At 51.8% G+C, this 26069-nt stretch overlaps 12 protein-coding genes across 12 annotated transcripts; 6 read left to right on the top strand and 6 right to left on the bottom strand.

Moving 5' to 3' along the window:
• Positions 1–276: 276 nt before the first annotated feature.
• Positions 277–816, bottom strand: PV08_05594 (uncharacterized protein; the record flags this gene model as incomplete). Its single annotated transcript, XM_016379935.1, has 1 exon — positions 277–816. One exon carries the CDS (start codon positions 814–816, stop codon positions 277–279), a length of 540 nt encoding a protein of 179 aa, XP_016235762.1.
• Positions 817–1983: 1167 nt separating this feature from the next.
• On the top strand, positions 1984–2625 carry PV08_05593 (uncharacterized protein; the record flags this gene model as incomplete). The annotated part of the gene is made up of 3 exons (XM_016379934.1): positions 1984–2191; positions 2338–2561; positions 2611–2625. 3 exons carry the CDS (start codon positions 1984–1986, stop codon positions 2623–2625), a joined length of 447 nt encoding a protein of 148 aa, XP_016235761.1.
• Positions 2626–3438: 813 nt separating this feature from the next.
• On the bottom strand, positions 3439–4407 carry PV08_05592 (calcineurin subunit B; the record flags this gene model as incomplete). The annotated part of the gene is made up of 6 exons (XM_016379933.1): positions 3439–3449; positions 3520–3854; positions 3914–3987; positions 4040–4092; positions 4191–4306; positions 4391–4407. The coding sequence occupies 6 exons, from the start codon at positions 4405–4407 to the stop codon at positions 3439–3441; spliced, it is 606 nt and encodes a 201-aa protein (XP_016235760.1).
• Positions 4408–5941: 1534 nt separating this feature from the next.
• PV08_05591 (uncharacterized protein) lies at positions 5942–7850 on the top strand (the record flags this gene model as incomplete). The annotated part of the gene is made up of 2 exons (XM_016379932.1): positions 5942–6088; positions 6273–7850. The coding sequence occupies 2 exons, from the start codon at positions 5942–5944 to the stop codon at positions 7848–7850; spliced, it is 1725 nt and encodes a 574-aa protein (XP_016235759.1).
• Positions 7851–9678: 1828 nt separating this feature from the next.
• Positions 9679–11004, top strand: PV08_05590 (tRNA N6-adenosine threonylcarbamoyltransferase; the record flags this gene model as incomplete). The annotated part of the gene is made up of 2 exons (XM_016379931.1): positions 9679–9912; positions 10207–11004. The coding sequence occupies 2 exons, from the start codon at positions 9679–9681 to the stop codon at positions 11002–11004; spliced, it is 1032 nt and encodes a 343-aa protein (XP_016235758.1).
• Positions 11005–11384: 380 nt separating this feature from the next.
• On the bottom strand, positions 11385–12939 carry PV08_05589 (uncharacterized protein; the record flags this gene model as incomplete). Its single annotated transcript, XM_016379930.1, has 2 exons — positions 11385–12015; positions 12152–12939. 2 exons carry the CDS (start codon positions 12937–12939, stop codon positions 11385–11387), a joined length of 1419 nt encoding a protein of 472 aa, XP_016235757.1.
• A 661-nt stretch (positions 12940–13600) lies between these two features.
• Positions 13601–14230, top strand: PV08_05588 (uncharacterized protein; the record flags this gene model as incomplete). The annotated part of the gene is made up of 1 exon (XM_016379929.1): positions 13601–14230. The coding sequence occupies one exon, from the start codon at positions 13601–13603 to the stop codon at positions 14228–14230; it is 630 nt and encodes a 209-aa protein (XP_016235756.1).
• Positions 14231–14233: 3 nt separating this feature from the next.
• Positions 14234–16643, bottom strand: PV08_05587 (uncharacterized protein; the record flags this gene model as incomplete). Its single annotated transcript, XM_016379928.1, has 2 exons — positions 14234–15580; positions 15642–16643. The coding sequence occupies 2 exons, from the start codon at positions 16641–16643 to the stop codon at positions 14234–14236; spliced, it is 2349 nt and encodes a 782-aa protein (XP_016235755.1).
• Positions 16644–16935: 292 nt separating this feature from the next.
• Positions 16936–17829, top strand: PV08_05586 (uncharacterized protein; the record flags this gene model as incomplete). Its single annotated transcript, XM_016379927.1, has 1 exon — positions 16936–17829. The coding sequence occupies one exon, from the start codon at positions 16936–16938 to the stop codon at positions 17827–17829; it is 894 nt and encodes a 297-aa protein (XP_016235754.1).
• Positions 17830–18728: 899 nt separating this feature from the next.
• PV08_05585 (uncharacterized protein) lies at positions 18729–20771 on the bottom strand (the record flags this gene model as incomplete). The annotated part of the gene is made up of 1 exon (XM_016379926.1): positions 18729–20771. One exon carries the CDS (start codon positions 20769–20771, stop codon positions 18729–18731), a length of 2043 nt encoding a protein of 680 aa, XP_016235753.1.
• Positions 20772–21168: 397 nt separating this feature from the next.
• On the top strand, positions 21169–23345 carry PV08_05584 (uncharacterized protein; the record flags this gene model as incomplete). The annotated part of the gene is made up of 2 exons (XM_016379925.1): positions 21169–21303; positions 21363–23345. The coding sequence occupies 2 exons, from the start codon at positions 21169–21171 to the stop codon at positions 23343–23345; spliced, it is 2118 nt and encodes a 705-aa protein (XP_016235752.1).
• Positions 23346–23875: 530 nt separating this feature from the next.
• On the bottom strand, positions 23876–25303 carry PV08_05583 (uncharacterized protein; the record flags this gene model as incomplete). The annotated part of the gene is made up of 1 exon (XM_016379924.1): positions 23876–25303. The coding sequence occupies one exon, from the start codon at positions 25301–25303 to the stop codon at positions 23876–23878; it is 1428 nt and encodes a 475-aa protein (XP_016235751.1).
• Between the last annotated feature and the right edge of the window lie 766 nt (positions 25304–26069).

Below are 26069 nucleotides of genomic sequence, written 5' to 3'. Positions count from 1 at the left end.
TCAGCCCTGTTCCCATGCATTCTCTTTCCTTTTGGTAAAGGGGAAGGCAGGTAGAACGCCGTAGCCATGCAGAGTTGAAAGTAAGGGGGAAATATTGTCTATTGATCGCTCAACAACAATACACACACACACACTGACTTGGCCCCCCTTTTTTTTGGATTCGTGATCGATGCCGAACTTTTCAACAATTTAGGAGAAGGGAAGAAAAAAAAGATAATGCCGAATGGTTCTTTCTTTCGTGTTGCACCAGTGACCCAGATTAGCCCAATATCCTTCCTAGATTCTCTTCTTCCCGTGCTTGGTGTCCAGACCCTCCAACCTGGTCAACTCGAGCCATCCTCCCACCCACGCCAGGATCAACAGGCCCGAGAACATCGGAAACTGAGGGAACCCGGTGCCAAACTCTGGATCCACGGCCAGACTGCCTGGGAAGAACCAGGCCGCCAGCGCCGTGACAAAGTACAAACTGCCCAGCAGCGTGGCGATCCTGATTGATTCTTTTTCCAACTCGCGCTTCGTGTCCACGTCCGTGTCCGTGGTGCTGCCATCGTCGTTGTCACGCAGAAGGGCTCCCTCCCGGCCCGCCTTGAGGTGGAGATGGAGATGGCGACCCGGCACGCGCCAAGTGTAGTACAAGGTGCCCAAGGCCAACGACGCGCCCATGGCCATGGTCTGTCCGTTGTGGAATTTGGCGTGCGGGGGCCAGCGCGGGTTGAAGACGTGTGTGCGGCTCCAGTCGGCGACGAAGCAGCCTGGTCCCAGGACGCCGGCGACCAGGCTCAGGCAAACACGCCCTGGAGTGATCGGGGCGGGCATTGTGTGGTGACGACACTCCTCTCCTCCAAACGAGGACTGAGGAATCACTCGCTCGCTCTGACGGTGCGGAATGGATAGAGAAAGTAAAACGCAAAACGACGGTGGTTTCTTTTCTCTCGAGCGGTACATGGATTTTCGTATTTTCAGAAAAGAGTATCTCTCGTTCACGTACTGTACACTGAGTATCTCTCATCTACCTTATATATACTGGGCGAGTGGTAGAAGACACGAGGATCACGTCGTGGCTTACATTATACCTAAAAACACGGCCACTCGTGTCCAAACTCGGAGTCATAATGGGCCGGTATCCGACGTGGCACACACGCTTTCAACACGTCCCACGAGACACCCGTAGGTACATGGGTAGGTAGGAACGGATTAAGAATGCCGTGGTAGAAACCTGGTAGGACAAGAAGGATCTGTCGGGACAGTGTACCAGGTGCAAGGAGTACAGTCAGTCACCAGACCTGCCGTGAAGTCATATCCGTATTATGGGACTATGCGGTACGGAGCAAAGTCTAACTGCCTTAGTCAAGTCAGTCCCGCAAAACAACGCTAAGATGCGAAAGCACGCCTAAATGCGACGCAGGTACGGGAGGAGCCTACCTTCAAATGGGATAACGACAAAGGAGGCTTGAAAGTGAACCGAGTTCCGGCTTGACCAAACCCAACTGTGATTGTGATGATCAACTCACCCGTTGGGGGCATTGCGCGTGCGTGGTTGTTTGGTACCCGTGGGACAAGCAAGTATCGCTTCTGATACCTCAACGTAGCTACTCCCTTCCTCCTCCCTAGCACTCCGTGGGTGATGATTTGTTACTGTGACTGCCGGGCTCAGCGAGCATTGTAGTACTCCATAGATGGTCGTCCCTCTAACAAGGTAAAGGCAAGGTAAAGGTATGGTAAGGTATTCTTCCCGTCCACCCACTAGGTAAAAGCACATACGGCCCAAACACATAGTATCCACCTAAGGTATATAAGGACTGTTTCCCCCATGCCTGACCGAACGTCTCTCCTTAGGGAACTCATAGTGACTGACGGACGGACGAACGGACGCATCTTGTCAGGTCAAGTCCCATCCAGAAAAGGACAAGTCTGCAACGGAGTCCTCGAAACCCCTTACCACGCCACACCACACACAGCACAACAAGTACTGCTTCATCCAAAATGCCATCTTACCAGTCCCCCGACTCGGCTCTAGCTCACGCAGAATGGCCAACGACACCGATCCCCGAACCGATCAAGACGCTCCTCCATTCCTTCTTCGAACTGGGTGACTCGACGAGTCCAGCCGACGGCGCCCGCATGGGCACCGAGATCTTCACGCCCGATGGACAGATCGTGGTCAACAAACGTGTCATTGACGGGGCTGAAGGTGAGTTACTCACTTACCACAGATTCCTCGAACACAAGTTGCACACTTACATCGTCCTTCTCTATTACCATCTCCCCTGAGTGTTTTTCCCCGTCTCATTTGTACCTCTGACTGTTTCCCCAATCTCATTCGATGTTTCGTCACAGAAATATCCAACTCGAACCACGGCAAACCACCTGGTCTGCAACGCCGCAAGCACAGAATCGACAAGATATACACCTGCAACGAAATGGCCGATGACCTCATGCTGTTTGGGGTCGTGACGTGGACCTTTGACGACGGGCAAACGCGCGAAGGTCGATTCGCGGCCAGGGCGGTGGTGGTCGTGTCAGAAGGGAGGCCAAGGTTGAAGTTGTATCAGGGATGGTCGGTGAGTCGCTGTCTTGATTCGATGCTGTGTCTCTCTCACCCATGCAAAGTTTGAACATGTCTAACCTGTCTTGTTGCCCCAAGGACTTGTCTGAGATGATTGCTGTTTTGGCGAGCCTGCAGAAAAAGGAGGCGGCGTCGTGAAGATCGGATTGTCTCGTAGTATAGAAATCAAAATCGGTGAATAGATATATACCTGTACCTGATCCTGAGTTCTGTGATGCTGGGCTCTCGCTGTGGTTGAGAAGTGGGAAATTCGAAGATCGTTCCCTACCCGTTCGGTTGTGACCTGTTGAGATGAGTGCATCCAAGTAGACCGCTGATCAAGGATACCTAGGTAAGTGAAGGCATTTACTTACTCCTTCCACCGCCCTGCGAGTACAGGTAGGTACCTTAGGGACCGATCCGTCAATTACTCTTCGCTTTCAAGGTTCACCTCATTCGTTAGCAGACCTACCCACTGTGAATGTGATCGGATTTTAAACCCTATGCGTTCCTTGCCTGTCCAGTGAAACACAATTTTAAATCGGTAGGCAAGCTTGGGCAGTCGTAGGGGAAACCTGTGGGACCCGATTGTAAAGGAAATTTGCACACATTAAATGTATCAACAGTCATTGTGAGGTAGCAGTGAAGAGGTACACCTAGTTGCTAGATCTAGCCAGGTGGACCAGTCATGTTTGAGGCGACAGCGAAGGCTAGATGTAGCTTAGGTGATTTATATTGAGCTTTTCAAGCCGTATGTTGTTGCCGTTATGCTGCCGTGGCGCAAATCATCAAGACGTCACGCATCATCGTGCTTTCATTTCGCGGTGCCAGACCCTCTCGTCCAGACCTACTCTCGATATACCCATCCAATCGTAGCCAGTACGATGTGACGCTCAGAATTGGTCTGCAAAAGAAAAGCACAACATTAGTCACATGCGCTTCACTGATCGTCCAAGGGCACACAGTTGACTTACCTAGTGTCATGCTCATGCTCACATCGGTGTTCTCGACCATTTGTGTGAACTCTTCGAAGCTGATCTTGCCATCGCCATCCTTGTCGGCTTCCATGATGGTCTTGTCCACGATTTGTTGCAGCTGCTGGTCCTTCAGGTTGCTTCCCACCATCATCTTGAGCACGATGAACAGCTCGCCGTTGGAGATGTAGCCATCGCGATCAATGTCGTACACCTTGAACGCAAACTTCAGCTTCTCCTCCTTGTGTCCTTTGGCCGAGAAGGCAGACAGCCCGAGAACAAATTCCTGGAAGTCGACGTCCCCTCCGCCATCTTCGTCGAATATCGCTATCATTCTGTTTCAACGTCAGCCACCCACCACCACTGCAGCCAATATCTCAAACTGCTTGCGCACCTTGTGGCCAGAGGATTCGAAGAGACTTGGGGTAACGAGAGAAATTCCTCTCTTTCGATTGTTCCACTGTTGTCCTGGTCCTTGGTGTCAACTTCTGCAAGTGCAAGCACAATCGCGTAGATGTACCTTGTCCAGTTTCATGAATCTTTTCCGTAATCGGTCCACCTCGTCTCGATCGACTAAAGTGTGGTGTGGCAGTCAGTTTTCAACTCAATCGCAATGAGCGAGCGCTCGCTCGCTTTCTCAGGAGTCGCTATTCGAACAGACGCAGACGCACAATTGGAGAAAGACACAATATTGTCAAGGATCTGTGAGCCGCTGATTGTCTGTCGTCTTCGAGACTCAAAAAGTGCGGCGTTGTTAGGTTCGGCTTCAGTAGACGCCTGCGCTCCACTGTCATGTCCGTCAGCATTGGCTTGCCAGAAGGATGGTACAAGAAGCGCTGCGTGATATTTTCGGATTCCGGGTACGGCTTACAAGGCAGGTGTCGCCATGGTGAAGGCTATGTAGAAACGATGAGGCTTGCGTGAAGGAGAGCGGCAGTGGCGTGCTGGGCAGGAGGGTGAATAGGTATAGGAGAGGGTACGATGTAGGCAAAGTATAAAGGAACACAAGGTTTGTGTGAGTGTGTTTTTTCCCTGAAGTAACAGCTGAAATGAACTACAAGTACTGGTAGAATATGATGATCAGGTTCGAGACCGACGAGCTGGCATCACTCGGTCGTGTAACATGGAGGTTCCCAAGGGCCAAACGGACCCCGAATCTCAGACAACGCACCCATTGGACTCTACAATACGATTACGAGGATGCGCAGGCAATTAATAGATGTCCAATGATCTCACTTACTTTTGCCTTGCTTTGTCAGCGTCAGGAGCCAATCAATCTGGGCCCCCAGAAATAGAGATGATGAGGAATTCGGTTTCTCTGGGCATGTAACTGAATCATGGAGGCGGATTTGAATGCCTTCTGGTTACTGTAGTTGTTCCATCAAGGCTTGAGAAAGTATTCTCGTTGTTGCGGTCCAAAACAAGGCCGCAGTCAAGCTTCCTTCTACCTAGGTAGTTCTCAGTCGATCTGAATTGAGTACACGATATCAGGGAGTATAAGAACTGTGTCGACTTCCTCCATAGTTGTCACACTCACCCCGCTTCTGTACCTACAGTGACAGCGCAGATAGTATCAGGACATATTGCTTGGGTTTTTGTGTGTGTGCGTGTGTGGCAGAAGGCAACTAGCCACAGTTGTCTGCGCCACAGGCTCTTGTCTTGAAGAGGTCAAGATCAGGGGGAATGCGGAAAAGGTCCAACCCAAGAGCGACCAGAATATTTAGTGTCCTACAGTACCAACAAGTGATCGGATCTACAAAACACTAGCAGCGGCTCTCTCGAGGCATTCACTGACTGACGTTCCTGAAGACTCAGATGCGAGTACTTGTAATCGTACGGATTCTTCACGTACTCCCTCTCACCCTGATTGCGTCGTCGGTTCCCGTGCTTCACACTTCCACTAAACTGGCCTCTCTACATTAGCGCCAGTTAAGTTGGACAACTGCACTCAAACCGCGGCGCTAGTGGCGGCACCAGTCACTTAGTGGGTGCGGTAATCGACGCTGCTTGGCCCAATTAATTCACCTCGCGCACACTGCACGATGACAGGGCACGCACCTCCAAATCATGCCTAAAGCTGGGCCCCAACTTGGATCATCTGCCTGCTCATGCCTTCTGTTTTGCCTGCCCATCACCCACCGAGACTCCCACCCTCCTCGTCCGAGTCTTCGTCGCAAATTTTCCAATCCTCGCGTCGGCCTTTATCCATCAAAATCTCAACCACGCCTCTCAATAATTATCAAGTGAAGTGCCAGGTTCATTCATTGAATTCTTCGCTACATTTTGATGGGATTTTTATGAATTATTGGGCCCGTTTGACGCCCATTTTGGCTCCTTGAAAATTTTGTTGTGGTCGTCGCCCGGGTCCCCGTATCCCATGGTTATCGCCTAGGCTTACCCTTCACTTCTTCGCCCACTTCAAATGTCACGGGCAAGAGCCACTCGCCCCAAAAAGCTCAACGCCAAACAAAATGTACAGATCTTTCGAGAGGATCAAGTTGATTCTCTGATCGACTATGATTCTCAACGCGCTGTAATTGAAACTGGTGTCGAAAAGGCAGAGGAATCAGTAAGTCAAACCTCACCTTTACTCACCCGTCCCTGGTTGTCTTGTCCATTCCTCCTCTCTGTCCTTTTCTCCTGGCTTAGTCATCACCACGTTTCTTCCCATCGTCATTGAGTCGCTCAATCATTCAATCCTCCGCCACAACACACTGCGGCTGCTGTTACTGTTACTGACCGTTTGTGCGCAGGAATACCATCTTCAGCAAGCAATCAAGGCTGCAGAAGCCGCCAAGGCAGATGCCAAAGTCAAAGATGCATACATTCCTACGCCACCTACCATTGCCAGTGACCTCCAGTATGATGTTCTCTATCCAAAAGGATGGCAGCAACCCGCCACATACGTCCGCTCCTCTGCAACAGTCGAAGACTGCTCTGGAGTGGCGTATTGTATGGACGAGGAGGATGAACTGGCATTGAAGTTAATCAATGGGAAGTTGCCTACTGGCCAACCGCCGTGTACTGAAGACCAGTTCGAAGAGGTGATGAACTTTTTCGAAGAAACCGCTCAGGCCAAACAACCGTTTGCCGCAGTCGATAGTCCCCCAGTCTTACCTTTAGAAGAATTGCAAGAGCAATTCGACGAAACCACCCCTGCCTATGTTCGCACGTTTTCCAAGTATGTGTATGAACATTGGCGGTCACGGCGGGAGCAAAAGGGAAATCGACCTCTTGCACCGCGTCTCAAGTTTGAGACCGGTCAAGAGTCAGATGATTCAGACCCATACGTATGCTTCCGGAGAAGAGAGCTGCGACAGATTCGAAAGACGAGAAACCGTGATGCTCAGAGTGCCGAGAAGCTGCGGAAACTTCGCACAGAGCTGGAAACTGCCAGAGGCATGCTGTTGATGGTCAAACGTAGAGAGATGCTCCGTAAGGAATGTCTCGAGATTGACCGGCAGGTGTTTGAGCAGCGCCAGTCCTTGAGAGACACCAAGAGAAAGCTGGGCATGAAAGGCGATGATGATCTTCTCATCAACCAGAAGGTAACACCAACTCTTTCCACAAAGCAAAACGTTGTACTCACCTTGTCGAAGAAGCAGAAACTGCCTCCGGGCATGACTCCCAACCAAGCTGCCCTCGCCCATCAACTCCGCATGCCCATGCCGCCTGGCCCCGGCCCTGAATTGCGGACTCTTGAGGATGTCATTGCCGCTCGAGAAAGAGAGATTCAGAAAGAGATACAAACGAATATCGAAAAACATATTCGCTGGAACGAAGGTTTTGTCGACAAAACCATGGCACCACTGACACCCGAAGCTGAGGACTACCCCTCGCCGGATGAACACTTTAGAGAAGCCATGGCTGCCACAGAGTATCTTCCGACACCGCCGGCTAGTATCTCGGATGAAGAGTCTCAGCCACAGCCAGCTGAGGATAAAGACGTCGTGATGAAAGATGTCTCTCGGCCGTCAACACCTTTTAGATACGCAAGTCCAGCCGATGACGAAACGGTCGGACCAATGCCATCCTTCCGACGGAGAGTAGGTCGTGGAGGTCGAATCATAATAGATCGAAGACTACCCCGGCCGAAACGGGATTCTGCCGAAGAGGACAAGTTTAGATTCGACTCGGACGACGATGATGCTCCAGACATGGATTCGCCGGAAGATATGTCATACTCCCGCATGTCACAGCGGGCATACCTTCTGGGTGCGAGCTCTGCTCAACCGGTCTCGTCAAGGAGGCAACAAGCTGATGCCGGTGGTCCAAGTCAGTCACCCTCAGGGCCTCAGGCGCACCCTCAGCCGACGCCGACCCCTTCTTGATATCTCCACGATGGTTTGGAATTTTTTGCTTTTATCTTGTCCCTGAGAGCACAATTCAAAAACTCTCTTCTCATAGTCCCTATCCAGATTAGGAAGGGCTTTGTGTGAATCAACACAGTCGTCCATTTGGGGCGTGTAAGATGGTGTGGCCTGTTTTGACAGGAGCTTGCGAACTCAGGGTAGCCCTCGATGGCGCCATTTGGTGACGATGGGATTGTACATAAACATCAAGGCCAGCGCCTGATGAATCCAGAAACCAAAAAAAATGGTAAACCTTCATGTCGCCTTCTTTTGTTCGAGGTTGAATTCTTGCTGTTTTGGGCTTCGGACCACACTTTTAGAGCTTCGCACTGGTTGGTGATGTCCCTTCGACTGACATTGTTTGCGGTGACACTGACAGAGCGCCATCCCTGTAAAGTTTTCTTTTCCCCCAGTCGCACCTGAACAGCCGGGAACACCGAAGCATTCTGTAGCAGAGTGCTTTTGAGAGAGTATAGGTCGACTAAAACAGCCTGCTCTTCCTTGCATGTTGTTCCGCACTCCAAAGTTCCTGGGTCGACTCCGCCAGCGGCAGAGTTGCGTCTTTAATGGCCACTGAGTCTCTCGGATCCGCCAGATGATCTTCCAAGTCAAATTGTAAATCTTCGTCACGGTCATCTTGAGGCCCAATTTGGTAGATCCCGGGGCGCCAGCTGCTCATCGTGGTCCTTATCGACGGTAAGAGGATAAGCAACGACCAAGATTATCGGCTAGCTAGGCTGGCTTTAACGGCTCATCCCGAGGATGTGGTTGAGAGGAAAGAGGAAAGTCTCGATGTGCCATTGCAACAGGATTGATTGACCATCTCCGAATTCCTTCAGGTCGTGCTTGCTGATCATTCCCACCACACCGCTCGCCTGTGAGACTGGAAATTCTGCGCAGTACACAACTAGGCAAGCTCGAAGATATACACCACGAAGACTTCTTTTGCAAAGCAATTCGTACAGATTGGTTGACGATGAGAGGAAGGTATGCTCCGAAATTCGTTAGAGGCTCAAAGTGCTGATTGGGAAAGACTCGAGGTCGTTTGGTTGAGGACAAGATGTCGAGGAACGGCGAATAGTCCCTGACCGGCATCAAGGGTCTTCTCGGGCGATGTCTCAGGTTCTTCAGGATACAATCCGACAAGATGCAGGGAGAGCATGCAGAAATCCTCTTCCAATGGTGTTTCGCCTTGCACGTCGCAGGTCGACCTTGGTACCTCGTACTTGCTCGGTTCCATCAGCTGCGCTGGAGAACTCGAGAAACACGACGTTCCCCGGTTCAAGATTCGAGGGAATAACAGGTCCAATAGACTCTCCCATCGCTAAAGACTTCTGTTGCTCGATAGGATGAATGAAAACTCTGTGGCATGAAGAATGAAGGCCATCTGACAAAAGTGTGGAACCACAATATAGTGGGAGGGAATGACACAGAGGCGGTTCTGCGGTCGACGCCAAGGATCGGCATAACTGATAATCCGATTGGCCACCGAAGGACAGGACGAGTCCTGTATTCTTCGCTACTCGTAAGGAAACAGAGATATCGTCCTCTGGTATGAGGAACTCGACAAACCCGGCCTGAAGTCAACTCACTCGGCATCAAACCATTGACTTCATTCGGTCTATTCTCCCACGAAAGAGTGTGCACTCGTACAATCTAGCCAACGGGCCGTCAACGGTCGATATTCAAGACTGTGAAGTGGCTCCAAGCGACCCTTTTTTGCATAACCCGCACTTTGCAAGAGAGCGGCCCACATTGTACTTCAACGCTACGATTTGTGTCTTGCCCTGAATCTACGCAAGACAGTATGATTGCGATCGGTCTGGAGGGCTCTGCCAACAAACTAGGCGTAGGCATAATCCTACACCCAGCCAAAGGCAAAGGCGACCCGCAGATCCTCGCAAACATTCGACATACGTACGTCTCCCCTCCGGGCGAGGGTTTCCTACCGAAAGACACGGCCATCCACCACCGCTCGCATGTCGTGTCACTCGTGAAGCGAGCATTGAAAGAAGCCGGCATCAAAACTGCCGATGTTGACGTGAGTGGCATGACCCTATTCGCTTTCTGTTATCAAACCATACATGCTCGTTCTCCCAGGGGGGTGCCGCGCAAAGGAAATGCCATCCCACTCTTCGATGGATGGCCGTCCGTCCGTCAGCAATGGAAACACTAAAGGCTACTCGACGCCAGACGTCTTCAACGACCCGTCGTACCGCTGTACCCATGTTCTGTAGTTTGCACAACATCTTCCCCCTTCCCAGTCGCAGTCTCAAACGGAATCAAGCTACCCTTTGGCACCGCATTTCCCGCTAACTCTCCGTCTGCGAAACAGTGCATATGCTATACCAAAGGTCCTGGCATGTACGCCCCGCTCCAGTCCGTCGCCATCGCGGCGCGAACGCTGTCACAGCTCTGGTCCATCCCCCTCGTCGGCGTCAACCACTGCATTGGACACATCGAAATGGGCCGCGCCATCACCGGCGCCTCCAACCCCGTGGTGCTGTACGTATCCGGCGGCAACACCCAGGTCATCGCGTACACGTCCCAGCGGTACCGCATCTTCGGCGAGGCCCTCGACATCGCAGTTGGCAACTGCCTCGACCGGTTCGCGCGCACGCTGCACATCCCCAACGACCCGGCGCCGGGCTACAACATCGAGCAGCTCGCCAAGTCGGGCCGTGTCCTCGTGGACCTCCCGTACGCCGTCAAGGGCATGGACGTCAGCTTCTCCGGAATCCTCGCGAGGGTCGACGAGCTCGCCGCGCAGATGTACGCCGGCACTCTGGACGTCACGCCCGCGGACCTGTGTTTCTCGCTGCAAGAGACCGTCTTTGCCATGCTCGTCGAGATCACCGAGCGCGCCATGGCCCACGTTGGTAGCAACCAGGTCCTGATCGTGGGCGGTGTAGGCTGCAACGAGCGCGTGCAGGAGATGATGGGCCTCATGGCTCGTGAGCGCGGCGGCAGCGTCTACGCAACCGACGAGAGGTTCTGTATCGACAACGGAATCATGATTGCCCACGCCGGATTACTGGCCTATCAGACGGGATTCACCACGAGTCTCGAGGAAAGTACGTGCACGCAAAGATTCAGGACCGACGAGGTCCACGTTGCGTGGAGGGATGATTGATGATCTTTAATTTTGATGTTGATTTTGAATTTTCTGCACAAAGGAAAAGCATGTCTGGTTTCACGCATAATTTCTCGCTCGCATTATTCGCGAGCTGAGAGTGAAATCTAACTAAACAGCGCTCGACGACGATGAACCAAGCTCCGCCTTCTTTCGAACGCACTGTCATCAAGGCCGTACGTACCATCATGATCTCGTTAAGCCAAGCTCGAAACAGACCAAGCGACGAATGAAACACCCGCAAGCAAGCTTTGAGAGGAAAGTCGCCGATGAAATGAAGTTTTATCAACTCTTTGGATTCCAGAATGCCTTGATTGGAAAACACCCCCTAAAATCGAGGCACAGGCTTGAAGGATATCGTGGTCACATACTGCAAAGCGTCAGCGGATTCTTTCCTCCACACAGCGGACACTTAGATGAGAACGTACCTTCTTTCTATAACGAGTTGTCACACTCGTGGCCAATACCCCATTTTTGACACTACTGGTCATGAGATGGTTCAGGACAGTGTGGTTCGGCAAGGTCAAGACGCTGTTATCGTCCTTTACCGGCAAAACACCGTTCAGAATGGATTTGTTCAGGAAGAGCGGCAACGCTGGCGGCTGCTGTGCGTCTTGGATCAATTTGACTGCGTTGTTGTACTCTTCGGTGTCTTCGGCCAAATCAACATCGACCAGGCACTGAGGAACCAGCTGGCGATAGTCTCCAGGAGGTATCTCTTCCGCGAGAAGTTCTTCCATATCCTGGGCTTCTGGTGTCTGTGCACCGGATGCGCCTTGGTCTTGGTCTTCGGGGGCAAGAGCGCCAGACCGACTCGCTGGTAGAGCACTCTCTCGCCGTTGTTTGGTAAGATCTTCGGTCGCAATCTCGATATAGTTGACTAGGAAGTTGTTGAAGTCGACGGCCGTGGGCAGGTCTGGGCTGGTCACCATTTCACCATCCACGACGAATTTGAGGTGGTGTGTGCCTGATGGCAAGTTGATTGTTGTAAACATTCCAGTACCATTTTTCCTACGGTTCATATTAGCACAGACTACCTGGAGGGTTGTTGAGGCTCAAGGCGATGGAATTCCCTCCGTTTTTTGTCAAGTCATGTAGAGTCGACATGGGTTATAGGAACAAAGAACTGAAACACTGACGCGCATACCTTGGATGAAGTCGGTATTTTCTTTCCCAATTGGCAAAGGTACCCGTGACATATACTCGTTGACCACCGTGATTCCATTCGATGACGGTAGGCACAGTCTGGGCAGTGGCCGGCTCAACTGCATAAGGTTGGAGTTCTTCGCCAACTTCCTCCTCAGACTCGGTCGTAGTGCTCATCATTGAACTCTTCCTCCGTACCTGAGCTTCGATTGCCGCTAACGGCTCGTCGGTCTCAAAGATGGGAACATCTGCGTTGCCCTTGTCGATGGGTGCCAAAGTAGGTGATTCAGGAATTGTGACATCTGCAATAGGAAGCGGAAGGCGTGGTGGGCGAAGCTGCGCAACAGGAGTATATCGCCGGTCCTGATATGCTGAAGTGGTGTCCTCGAATCGCTCCTCAGCCGAGTCCTGTTTGCTCCTGGCTACGGGCACATCCACGGGACCTGAAGCCCGGGGTACAGGCACCGACGCTTGTGGTCGTGGGCGGTGTTCTAATTCATTCTTCTTCTCGCGCGACGCCCGAGATGTCGATCTTTCGACCTTGGCGGCTCTAGCACTGGATTCGGGAGAAGAAGCCTGCAGGTACTGTTGCAAGGCGGGCTTTTCGAGGTGCGCTGATGTGGTCTGCGCATGAGCGGTGTCTTTGGTGGCCGAGGGGTCGACAGGTGTCGAGCGACCCTGCGACAGGGCTTGGATCGAGACTCTTCTGTTCACTCGGCGATCTCTCTCGGCTTGAGGTGTCCCTGACCGTGAACCCGAGCTCTTTTCTGAAGATTGTTGTTGACCCATTGTGAGGCTGAAATTCGAATTCCGACGGCAAGGCAGTGTCGTGCGACAGTAGCGGGGGAGCGCACCTCACCCAGTAGAGGGCGATGTCACGGCGACAAAAAGTCAGAAGAGAACCTGGTAGGGCTTAGGCAGATGAGCATTCCATAGGATTCGTGGATTGAAATGCCCAACAAACGGTGGAAGGGATTCCGAGAGGTGAGTTAATGGGCGATGGGCTGGGGGGGTTTTGGGTTGAATCAGGTAACTTAACAAGTGACGGGCTGGAGGGGGGAGCGGCGGGCAGTGGCCGGGCACAAGAGACGCCTATACGGGTAGGGACCCTCGGTTGGGGGGAGAAATTGAATGCATTAGTTCAGGGCAGCATCCGCTTGATTAGGCCACTAGTTAATTGTACCTTAGTTAGGTACTGTTGACGTGTGCGGGGAGACTGGGCTTGACCACCGCAGTCTACGGGTACGAGGACAAGGAGAGCAGAGCACCCATCAATCATCATTGCTCTTCTTCTCTTTCCTTCTGCTTTGCTCGTGCATCTCGTCTTCTGTGCACTCCTAGAGCCTCCTCACTTGACTCCATACTCGTCCCAGCCACTGCACCAGAGTCTGGAGGCACGCAAAAATCAGCAAGACAATGAAATGACAACAGACACCGCTTTGCCAGCTCCATGGCTCAAAATCACCGCGGTCGTTCTTTACTACATCGTCCTCTATCCGATCCTGGTACTTTTGAAGGCACTATTATACATTTTGGTGTTGATATCTACCCCCGTAATATACATTGGGTCATCAGTCCTCGCTCTGATATTGATTCCATGGCGCATATTCGCTCGTTTCGAGGTCTGCCATCATCTCTGATTGCACTTGGCGTTGTTCGGTACTTATTGTTATCGCAGGCACTCTGGTACTTCATCGGCAGTGCTGTCGTTCTCGGCGCCGCTCTCGGTCTTTTCCTGCATTTCGCAATGCGTGCGGTTGTTCTCATGTTCAAACTCGACAAGAAACCGAAAGTCGATCCTGCTCCCCCCACAGGTCACGATGCCATATCGTACAGAAAAGCAAGAGAAGAGAAAAAGAGGAAGCAATTGGAAGAACAACAACGACTGGCTGTTCAAGCCAAATTGATAGCCTCCCAACCACTCCTGCAAGACGCCGTCCGTGAAGCCCGAAAGATGCCCCTGTCGAGCACACCTATTGGTCCATTGAGTCCAAATATTTCTGTGTCCAACAGGCATGGCTTGCTTCAGCAGACCATCCTCGAGCACAGCGACGAAGATGATGACTCTTCAGTATTCTGATAATCACCGTATTCCAGCTTTGACGAGAGCTTGGTGAAACATATCTTTGCATCGAACTCGACTGCCAAGTCTAGCACATAGAAGGAATGCGCCGCTGAGTTTTCGATGTAGACTGTACGTTTCCTCCGGCGGAGGTGCCAGACGTTCTCTGAGCATGACGGGTATAAGACCACGGACCCGGTCAGTGATAGTCTGGTTTTCGAAGTCATAGACATCCGGCGCCGAGTCCATGAATGGTTCTGCAAGCGTCATAACAGAGTCGATATGTGCGTTCAGCATAGCTCGGGACTCGTAGCCAGTAAGGTATCCAAGTTTTATCGACAAATCTCGACAAGTATTCCTGTCTTTCCTCGACGCTGCGTCCAGGACCTTGACATACAAGTCAATGAATTGAGCTGGATACTCTCGTGACGCTCCAAAGTCCAGCAGTTCCAGTCTGTTGGTTTTGGCGTTGTAGAGAAAGTTCGTCCAGTTGGGATCTGTCTGCATGTATTTGAACTCGATAATCTCACGAAGGCAGAGTCGAAGGATCTGACTTCCGATCCAGTCTTTCTGCTCTTGCGAAAAATTTTGAATCTTCGTCACCGCAAACCCTTCCATCCGCTCCATCGTCAACACACGCTTCCCAGAAGCCTGATCGAAGACTTCTGGGACTGTAAAGACCGCCGTTTCATCGGCGAGGAGCTCGCGGAAGCGCTTCGCAGCCTCTGCTTCACGTTTATAGTCGCATTCCCAACCTAACTCGGTACGAGCGTTTGCTATTGTCTTGTCGAGGTACAGCCCCTTCGGCAACAGACGCGAAGCAGTGAGGAGTAAGGAGAGGTTGTTCAGATCTGAAGAGATTGACTCTGCCACCCCAGGATACTGCACTTTCACCGCAACCTTCTTCCCAGAATCGCGCAGGACAGCACCATGGACCTGCCCAATAGAGGCTGCAGCCATAGGGCGCTCTTCAAATTGCTCGAACAAGTCACGCCAGTTGGGGCCCAGGTCGGCTGAGATCACTGCATCACGCTGGGACGCAGGCATGTGGTCAGCGCTATCTTGCACACGTTGCAGCACATCATGAATGGCCTTGGGCAGCAGTTTGGCATCTTGGAAGCTCATCATTTGGCCTAATTTCAGAGCTGCACCTCGCATTTTGGACAGTTTCGCGACTAGGCGCTCCATATTGCCTGCACTGAGCATAATTGAACCTTGGGGACCACCAGACCGGCTAATACTTTCACTGACTGCTCCGAATGCCATACTGGCTGCTAGACCTCCGTACTCGAGAATGCGGCCAACTCTGGAAGACGGGACTCGCGACTCTCGCATCTGATACGGCGCGATATTGGCGACTGGTTGAGCCTAGGACATCTGTCAGTTGATCAGTTGCGATCATCAAATGGACCAGGGTTAAGGTTCTCACCGTCTTGAGTCTTTGAGCGTCCTTGGCCATGTCTGCAGCAAGTTCTTTGATGCTTTCCTCATCGGTGTCCGAGGCTTTCTGTGGTGAGGGTCGCGAAGTATGAAAACGCCGTTTCGATGAGGGAAGACTACTGGATTTCTTTCGGAGCAGTGTCGTTGCGTGTCTTGGATTGTGGAAAAGCTGTGATAATTGTTCCTCGCTGGGCTCGTTGTCCACAGTTCCGTGTTGAGGTTTCAATCCAGAATAGAAGACATCTGCATTTATACCTGGCGGAATATGCGAGATGCCTTCTTGGATATCATTTTCCGATTTCGGGACTTTTACTCGTGGAAGTGCTGACAAAACAGGCTTCGCAGTATCCGGAGGCTGATAGAAGACGTCCTGTTCTTGACCGACCCCAAATTCTGCTTCTTCTCCCGTAGGAGGTTCGGCTGGCCTTGCAGGGATTTGGTCCTCAGATTGGCGCTGGAGCCTTCGGGCTTCATCTGGTGACAGTGGCTGTCGGCTTGTAGGATCTGGTATGGTTGACTGTGATAGAGACTCCGGGTGTAGCTCCTGAGCGCCGCCTCCTTCGAGGGGATGCTGCGGCGTCTCCCCAGCAGGTGTCTTGTTGAAACTCATTCCATCACCCATCTCTTGCCCAATTGGGCTTCCCTCCGTGGGTATCGTTCCGTCAGGAAGAGGAGATCTCTTTGCCTCTGCTTGTTGGACATCAAGGTTGCCATCTGGCGCAGCCTGAGCAGTCGAGTTCTGCTCCGAGCGTTCGTAAAAGTGATCTTGGTTCAAGCCCTCTTTCGGTGGTCTGGACGGGGGTTGCGAGGAGGCAAATCGTGACACCGAAGTAGCCAACGCCGGCAAGGCTCGATTTCTCAGTGCCTTGACAACCGAGGATGTCTGGCCATAGAGCTTGACTTGGGAAAACCGGATGTCGACATGCTTGAGTGCGATGTTGCGAGAGGCATTGAGGAGGGCAATTGCGTCAAGGATTCTCTTGCCGGACATGTTTGTAGATGGGGTCAAAGACCCTCGTTACGGTACTATGGCATACGTGAGAACAGAGAAGTACAATTGGCTTGCTCAGAGGCAGGAGGTGAGCTAGAGAATACAAAAAGACGATGTCATGGGCCTTGGATGTCGAGAGTTGACGACATACACTGCTCGCCTTGGATGGAAGCTAAAGAATATTTCTCCGCACTTCAAGCGTCCAAGCACCTCAAGGTGACCCAGATGTCCAACTTCAACTTCCTTCTCAAGACTGATCACCATAGCATCCTGACATCGATTAAAGCATGTCATGAATAACAGCGACGCGTACAAGCTCCGTCAGCGAGTCCTCGAGCTCGAGACAGAACTCCAAACCACCAGAGCGCTCCTCAATCGCGTAGAATCAGATGCCGGCAACGCTTTCGCGATACCTGTCTCAATCCCCGTGGGTTCATCTATACACAATCTTATGCTGCTGTCCGACTCTGCCTTACCTCTTGGGAGCTTTGCATATTCTTCCGGGCTCGAGTCCTTCCTAGCACACCATAAACCTTTGCCGAAAGACCAGACCACCCTGACGCTCTTCCTCAAGTTTCTCAAACTATCAATTCAGTCCGTCGCATACACGAACGTGCCGTACGCTCTATCCGCTTTTCGCGACCCTCTTGGCCTCGCGGACCTGGATAACGATCTCGACGCATCGACGCCGTGCACCGTGGCACGACGCGCGAGTATAGCTCAAGGCCGCGCGCTTTTGAGTGTATGGGAGAAGGCCTTCTCCCCGGCCTTCAAAGCAAGACCCGACAAAGGCGACGGTCTCGAAGCTCTGCTGACAATCGAAATCTTCGCACGCGACCTCAAACTTGCGTCATTAAGTTCGGATCCCTTGCCTCTTGTCAATGGCCATCTCGCCCCGCTATGGGGCGTAGTATGTCTCGCACTGGGCCTCAACCTAGAGGAAGCAGGATACTTGTTTCTGTTGAACCATGCTAAGGCTGTCCTAAGTGCTGCAGTCAGAGCTTCCGTGATGGGTCCGTACATGGCGCAGAACATCCTTGCTGGTCGAGATCTACAAACCATTATTCACCAAAGCCTGGAGAAAATATGGTTTCTCCAGCCCGAGGATGCTGGACAGGTAGTTCCGACCATGGACTTGTGGATTGGAAGGCATGAGATGTTGTACAGTCGGATCTTCAATTCTTGAGCAAGCCTCGCCATGGGTAGCCAATCTGGAGAGGTGCATGGGAACCATACATTACGACGGAGGGGCTGCTACCTCACATTCACACGACGGACGAGTCGCCCTTGTGCACATTACCGACCATATCGAGCTGCATTATGCCAGATGATAGCGTGGCTTTCAGCACAGACGCCACCCGCCCCAGGCTGTTGTCAATCCTATTACAGCTCATGATTTTGCAAACATGAACGATTTGGCCAATGTCTCGGGCGATGGCGATGTTCCTAGTCACAGTCAAGATCCTCGGCGACCACGCGGAGGGTCAAAAGCTAAAGTCAACCCTTCTCTTTGATTCACAGAGATCGCCATTGCAGGTACTGTGAAGATGGTAACCTGCCTCACTAACTCAGGCACACATGCTAAGATCACATCAGAGAGGAGACCTTATATCCCATATGTTCGATCCGGTGAATTCTCTCCTTCAACGAAGGCACGCCTGGATGGCAACTAGTAAGACTCACCGTGTCGAATTGCGACCCTTTGACTCAAGTGGTTTGGAGGTTGTGGTTATCCTTGGAAACCAGCTGCTCAATAAATTGAACTGGGAGTCTTCGGAAGGTCCCCGCGGCTCCCTTCTGTATCATTAAAACCTTTAGCAGCTATCTAGCCGACACAGATAAACATAGTCGGGATAAGTATTAGATGAAGCTTGGGCGGGCTTCGATTTTGCTCTTTTCTGGATGGAATTCACCTTGCAAGTTGTGTGTTTTTGTGTTGGGTGAAAAGGCGGTAAATACCAACAGCGTACTGAAACGCAGATCGGACACGACATCTTTTTTGAAGCTTGACGAGCTTGAATGTCTCTGCATGTATGATGCTCGCCTGATAGCTGAAGCTGATCGATACAAGGAGCCTTGAACGCTCTACCGACCAACCTCATCAATCGGTCCAAGTGCCTCTTCAACACCTTCAGTCGGTCTTCTACCTTTCTTGGCTTGCCGTCCACGTCCGACAGGTTCCTTCGTCGCTCTGTGTTGCGGAGCTTGCTTCTTCTTGGGCACAGCAGACCCTGCGGCCGCTGAATCTGCCAACGTCGATATCCGCTCTCTATGAACGCCGGCCGCTGTCACTGTGCCATCGCCCTCCAGTGTATTGTCGCCCTGTTCAAAGTCCGTTTCAGTTGATGGGAGTGGCACGTCTGCGCCTTCAAGAACATAGCCGTCGCCTTCACGTCTTCGCTTGTCTTCCTCCCGGAGCCTCTTCTCTTCTGCAGCCAACTCCTCCATGAGCTTGGCTGGATCCTCAAATTGCTGGTCCGACATTTTGGCATATTCTTCGAGATTGACGGCTTCCTTGGCGTCGACACTGTCCTTCACTCGGACTGGATTGAGACGTTCCTCAATTACGAATTTCGACTTGATCTGCCTCCTGTCAAAAGATGGGAAGAGATTCGCTATCATGGCAAAGTCAGTGCCAAACATTCGAAGACCTTTGTAGAACAGTTCGGTGGATTCATCATCCCATTTTGTTCTCCTGTTTAAGCCTGCGCGTTTGCCCAGTGTCCCCTGGTTGACGTATCTGTATATGCGGTCATCTTCGAGAGCCACCTCTTGGTCATTGTCGGCCGCTTGTTCCACGCCTGCACCAAACGCAACCTCTCGAGATTCGTTGGCCACGATAATCTGTCCGTTGACAATGATTTGTTTAGGCACTTGTATGGGTTCTACCAACGCATCCTGGAACAGTTCTTGCCTGCCTGCTCTGCCTTTTCCAGCAGCTTCACGCCGGCGCTCGACGTCTTCTTTTCGACGTTTTTGGATATCGGTCCAATTTTCTTGCATTCGTTTCTCAGTTTCCGACTTTCTCCCCACTTTGTTGTCTCTGGTCAAGTCGCCCATTGATACCTCTTCCGGGTCGATCTGTAGTTCATCGGCATTCTCTGGAGTGGGAAGTCGCGCCTTTCGCCGAGTTTTTGGCGTTCCATCGACGGCATTTTCGACCACTTGCTCCGCAAGTTCTCGGATCCGCTTCGCGCGTGATTGTTTCCTCTGCGAGCGCTTCTTCGCCATCGATTCCAGAGACGTTTCTTCAGGAGACCCTGCTTGTGCTTCAGTGTCGCCCTCGCCGACATCTTCCGTTTCCGAATAGCTGAGTCTCATGGAACGTGGCCGGAGAGATCGGGCTCTCTGCTCGATCGAGTTCGCGAGTTCGGAAATCGCGGCAAGTTGGCTCGTCGCATCCTGTAGAAGGACCTCTGAAGTCCGAGACTCACTACGTCTACGTTGAGGACTAGCTCTAAGCAGCAGAGGTATATCATCGGAGGGAGGCGGGGTGGTTTGCGCTCGCGATTCGACAAGTTCATGAACCGTGTGTGTGATCTTCCGCCTCTTTCTTGAGTCCGTGGGAGACTGACATCCTGTGTCTGTAAGATCCTCATCCTGCCGTGCTGTTTCCACGGAAGCCGCTGATGGGGTAGGAGCGCCCGTAGACTTCCGCGTAGATCTTACAGGTGCGGTGCTGGCCGCGATCGTTGGTATGGTGTTCGATCTCGATTCCCAAGTAGTCTCGTGCACTGGGTGTATGATAGTAACTCCTGTACTTGTGCTTCCGGGAGCAGTAATCTCTACCGGGACTGACAGCGGGGTGTTAGCAGTCACGTTGGAAGGCTCCGTAATCCTTTCTCTGTTCGATGTTTCGAGTGGATTGGAAAGTGGAAGCGAGGTCTCTACCGACTCGACAATGGAAGGTATTTCAGTTGACTCGAGTACAGTCTGCGCCTGTACTGGCTCTGTATTTTGACTTGTCGTATCATCTTCCGCAACCTCAACCGCAGGACTTGATGTCAAACTGTCCGGGGTCAAAGAAGGCGGCGCAGTCGGACGGGATCTTTGAACATTTCGACGAGGCGCAGTTTTGGGTGTGACCTTCTTCTGCCCTGGCTTTTTGACAACTGAGGAGAAGGTCATGTCTGTAAGAACAAACACTAGCCATCTCACGTAGAACTAAGCAAATTTTGCAGACTCGTCTCTGTTAAAGTTGTTTCCAACATCACAGCCTTCGGCGCGGGACAGTGTCACCACAAAAGCAGCGGCAATATGCCAAGGAACTAACTAAAAAGGGCTTAGCATTGATTGCCTTCAAACTTCATGCGCCTTCAAGATCTTGCCCTCCTTCAGGTGATAGGGATCTTTGCCATGATTCTGACTCCACGCTCTTTTGTCCTGGCGGTCTTCGTTGTCTTTGTCAAATCCAAATATTGAAAGGACGGCTTCTTTCCACAAACTTCCGCCCTTCAGCTGACCAGGACTGATGACGGCCGTCGACTCCCTTCCCCTTTCCCTCTCTCAACAGAGCCTAGTCAAGATGGAAGAGCGCAAAAGACCAAGTCCCTACGATCAGGTCGACTCGGCTCCCCCGTCAAAAAAGCTGGCTACCTCTGCAAATGGCGCGTCAAAGTCCCACAAAGATGACGATATGCCATGGAAAGATGATCTCGAGGTAAGCAGCGCAACTCGCATCGACCTTTCTAGATGCCCACTAACACAATTCATCGATAGACATATCAAAAAGATGCGATCCTCCGACGGATGCAAGAATACAAGAGGGAGAAAAATACACTTGAGTCGCAATTAAAAGAAATGAGGAAGAAGGCCCGATATCACGATGACCATCTGCGGATCATTGATTCTTGGTTTCAACAAGTAATAGATGAAGTCAAGCTCATCGCGCAAGGCGATGACGACGTAGATATGGAGTCGTCATCGTTGCCATCGTCTCTCCTCTTTACAGACCAAGAGCATTTTCAAGAGCATTTACAGAGTCGATCAAAAGAGATCAAAGCTGTGATATCGAAGTTGTTCGGCTCTAAGAATCCCGCTTCTCCTGACATAACACAAATGCAGTCGCGGATCTCACGGCTCCTCGCGGCTGAAAAAGGTCACGTAGTGGAACTATCAAGGCTGCAATCGGAGAAGGAAGATCTGGAGGCGCGGCTAGAAAACGCATCTTTGCGGTATATGGTTGCGGAGAAGAAAATCGACAGAGCCAAGAGCGTGACTGTTGCGAAGTTTGAAAAACAGGCACTGATGGGCGCCACAAAGACGCAGACCGAAGACGGCAGCTCAGTCAAGCGAGAAGACAGCGTTGTCAACGGGACAACTGACCATGCGGAAGAACTTGCGGAGGTTGAAACCCAGCTGAACAAAAAAGCTGCAGCTTTCGAGAAGCAGAAAGATCAGTTGGAAAAACTAGAAGAAGAGAACGCTCGATTGAATGCCCAAATAACAGAATTGACGACAAAATCGGTGATATTGACGGATGACGATTACGCGAAAACGGAGCTGTTCAAGCAGTTGAAATCACAACATGAAGACGTCATCAAGAGAATAAATAACCTCGAAGCAGTCAATACTGAATTGAAGGAGGAAGCTACAAAGTTAAGATCGGAGAGGACGACGTTTCAGTTGCATCTTGAGAACGAGCGTCGGGTTGCCTTGCAAGAGAAAGAGTCCCTTCTTGCAGCGTCGGAAGCCAATCTCGCACGCATTCGACATAATCGAGATGAGTTGCTAGCAGACCAAGCCGTCAAGAAAGCAACACTCGAGCAAGATCAAGAAGCGTTGCGAAAAATGAAAGAACTATCTTCAGCTTTAGAAGACCAGATCCGCGCACTGGAGTCAAAAAATGAGCGTCTTTCCGAGTCGAATGCCATGGCCGTGGACGATGTGGCATTGGAAGGTCTAAGTCTCGAAGAGCTGAGAGGAAAATATACCGAACTGGAGCGTAAGTACAATTTACTGAACGTCGAACTGTCGTCAATGTCTACGGCATTCCAAAAGACGTCCAAAATTGCGACTCAGAAGGTGTCCGATTTTGCGGCTATGGAAGAAAAGGTGCTGCGACTGTCGGCCGAGAAAGCCAAAGCAGACCAAAAATTCTTCGCAGCCATGAAGAGCAAAGAAACTCGCGATTCTGAGGTACGGACGTTGCGTTTGCAGAATTCGAAATCTGCAGAGGCAGTCTCGCAACTGAAAGAGGCCGAAAATGCCAGCCGAGCTCTCTTGGTCACAATGGAGAAACAGCTGGCTGAAATGAAGGATGCTCTAACCCAGAAGATTAACGAGCACCGCAATGTTCAACAGCAAAATATAACTCAAGGTCTCGAAGTTTCGAGACTGAATTCTCAGGTCACTGAACTGAAGAATCAATTGACTGCAAAAGACACCACGTTAGCTCAGACATCCAGTGTTTGCCGTGCGGCGGAGGTTGAAGCCGAAGAATTAAAAGCCTCGTTGAAAGACTGCCGGCGGAACCTCGAAATGTGGAAGAGCAAGAGTGGCCAACATGAACAGTACGAGATTTTGCGGCAATTTGCTTATTGCAACGTATGCAAAAAGAACCTCAAGAACACCGTCATGAAGAATTGTGGCCATACATTCTGCAACGAATGCGTCGAAGAACGAATGACGTCGAGATCGAGAAAATGTCCAAATTGCGGAAAAGCGTTTGGCAGCAACGACCACATGAGGATTACGCTCTGATCCATGACAGCAAAGTCCACAACTGTATTTATACACCTCGTTCACATCAATTCTCCTGAGCTCGGTCGTTGAGCCGGGCTCCGATTCTTCATTCATCTGTTCGACTTTGATTACCCGAGCGCGTGATTTTTGTGGAGATCACGACGCAGGATATCTCCGCTCTGAGGACTGTGTTGGAAATCGCTATGGATGAGTCTCTCCTAGAGGTGTATTTCAACAAAAGGGGTGTCAGAATGTGCTCTCGACGTCGCTGGACCACGAGGCTGAGAACTTCCCTTGGCAGGTGCAACCGTCGACACTATTGTTGACGTGACGCACAGTTGTAACACAGTACAACGGGTTCAGAATGGCGCACCCTCGGTGGAATCAATTAGGGAGACCCAGACGTGGTTCTCGACCGCCGTGCCTGTTGTCGTAGAATTCGACATCGGACTCCTTATCGCAGTCTCGAGCCGGGAACATCCCGCAGCTAGCCACGAACAGATGATTTTCAGAGTTCCTCTATAGTTGTTCGTTTTCGTCGCCCGCATTCACCGATCAACGTCCATGCGATCCTCCATTTTAACCTCGGGTGTTCCTTCGTAGTTCGTTGCGCCGCGTTGCTGCGGTTTTGTCTCCGCCCTCTTCCTGTCGTCGCATCGATCTCCGCCATCGGTGTTGTCATCGTCGTTGTCGTCGTCCCCTCCGTCCCTGTCCATTTCGTCGCCGTCGCCTTGCTCATCGGCGTCGTCTTCGCCCTCTCCCTCTCCATCGACCTCACCATCTGCATCGGGTTCTGGTTCTAGTGGCGGGAAACTCAAGTGTTTCCAGTCCTCAATCTCCTCGATGATGCTCTTCAATCTGTCTCGAATGCTTTCTACGGCGAATGTGCCTAGAATCAAGCGTAGAGGAGGATACCGACAATGACCCAGTTGCCACACCAGCTCAGCTGCTTTCACCACACTTACAGGTTGATTGTTGCCTATCCAGTGCAACGTCCGCTGTGCATGTGCAGCAGGCGCATCTCTGCCCGTGTACGGCTCGGACGCTTTGGCTACCTTGAAGTGGCCGAACAGCGGGAGTGTGTTGACGCTGTTCCCCGCTCCGGCGGAACCTGCAGCTGCAGTGCCCGGTCGAGATACCCCAGCGCCACTACCGTTCGTCGTGGGCACACCTACGGCGCCTTGTGCGCCAGTAGAAGCGGCAGTGCTGGAACCAACACCACCATCATCACGCCGTAAATGACCCGGCTCCACCAGTGTTGCCCTGATTCCGAATGGGTCGACCTCGTACAGCATACTCTCGATCAGTCCCTCGACAGCGTACTTTGTTGCGCAATAGGGACCTAGACCAGGTACGCCCAGCGCGCCGGACGTGCTGCTGAAAATCAGATACCGACCCGCCTGGCGCTTTCGAAAGTGCGGTAGAGAGAGCTGGATGATGTTTAGCGTGCCCATGAAATTGGTCTCAAACTGGTTGCGGATTTCATGCTCGTCTTGATCCTCGCAGGCACCAATGACGCCGTAGCCCGTACAGTTGGCAATGATGTCGATTCGGCCGAAGTGCGCGATTGTTTTGTCGAGCGTGGACGATACGGAGGCCCGGATGCGGACGTCGCATAGAAGGCCGAGGTACGTATCAGCGTAGTTGGTCGATGAGGCATTGGACAGGACTGATAGTAGCGTTGAGAGCGTGGAGGGACTGTCTTGAAGAGACTGGCCGACTGCACAGACTAGATCGCCATGGGCAAGAGCAGTCTTGGTGACGCTGCGGCCCATGTGGCCTGTTGCGCCAAAGATGACCCATACTTTCTGTTTTGGAGGGTTGGTCGCAGAAGGCGGGTCTGTCGTGCTGGGAAGTGCAATTTTGAATGTTGAGTCGGATGAAAAGGCGGGAGATCGCTGTGTGGAAGGTGATGAGGGCGCTATGGTAAAGGGTTGGCTTTGATCCCGGGACGTGGTCCGAAGAAGGGCGTCCATTGCAATGTTATGTTCTGGGAAAAGTGCCGTCAAGCTATCCGGCCTGGTGCTGGCGATTACACACTCCAGAGAGCAGCCTGGGAAATATAAGCTCCCTGGAAGAGGAGCTGGTGTTCAGTGATCGCAATCGAGTCCTCTCGTCTCAGATGCTCCCCTGCATAGATTTCATAGCTGGCTTGGTTGTTGTCATGGGGGTTTCATCGTCCAGTGGCACTTTGACCACACATTTCGCTCTTTTGAGATACCGACAGCTGAGTTGTTGCGGGACCTATACCCGTCTTCGTCTTCGTACAATGGGTCGCTTTTTGCTGGCGTATGTGAGAGACGGATGGGGAGTTATATAGAACCGCAATGGACACCTCTTCGACGTCCATTCAAAGATGTCCCTGGAGTACTGTGTGAAGACTTGCCCTATGAACGATCCCCGATGCACCAATCCGACCCAGGAGGTCTTTCGTGAGAGGGAAGGGAACCACCAATATGAATACTTTCACCAGTATTGGTTGGTACTCTTGACTCCAGTAGATAGATTCTCATAATGTGGGAGAAATGGCCGCCCTAAGCAGAGGCGGGCACAGCAACCTTTGATCGGGGCAGGACATGCTCATGAATATCCCGCCGCTTTTGTCAGGCTACATTTCCCACTAGGGATGGATCCTCGCACAGCTAAAAAGCGCTGGACTGAGTGCGCTGCTTACTGGCTGTTATGGCACTGGCTGGTGCATGTGCTGATCCTGTTCCCCGCCATTTGGTGGTTGGCGATCGA

The sequence above is a fragment of the Exophiala spinifera genome (genome assembly GCF_000836115.1).
Source record: "Exophiala spinifera strain CBS 89968 unplaced genomic scaffold supercont1.4, whole genome shotgun sequence".
Taxonomy (NCBI): domain Eukaryota; kingdom Fungi; phylum Ascomycota; class Eurotiomycetes; order Chaetothyriales; family Herpotrichiellaceae; genus Exophiala; species Exophiala spinifera.
The sequence above is the reverse complement of the archived record's forward strand: the minus strand, read 5'-3'. Positions and strand labels throughout refer to the sequence as shown.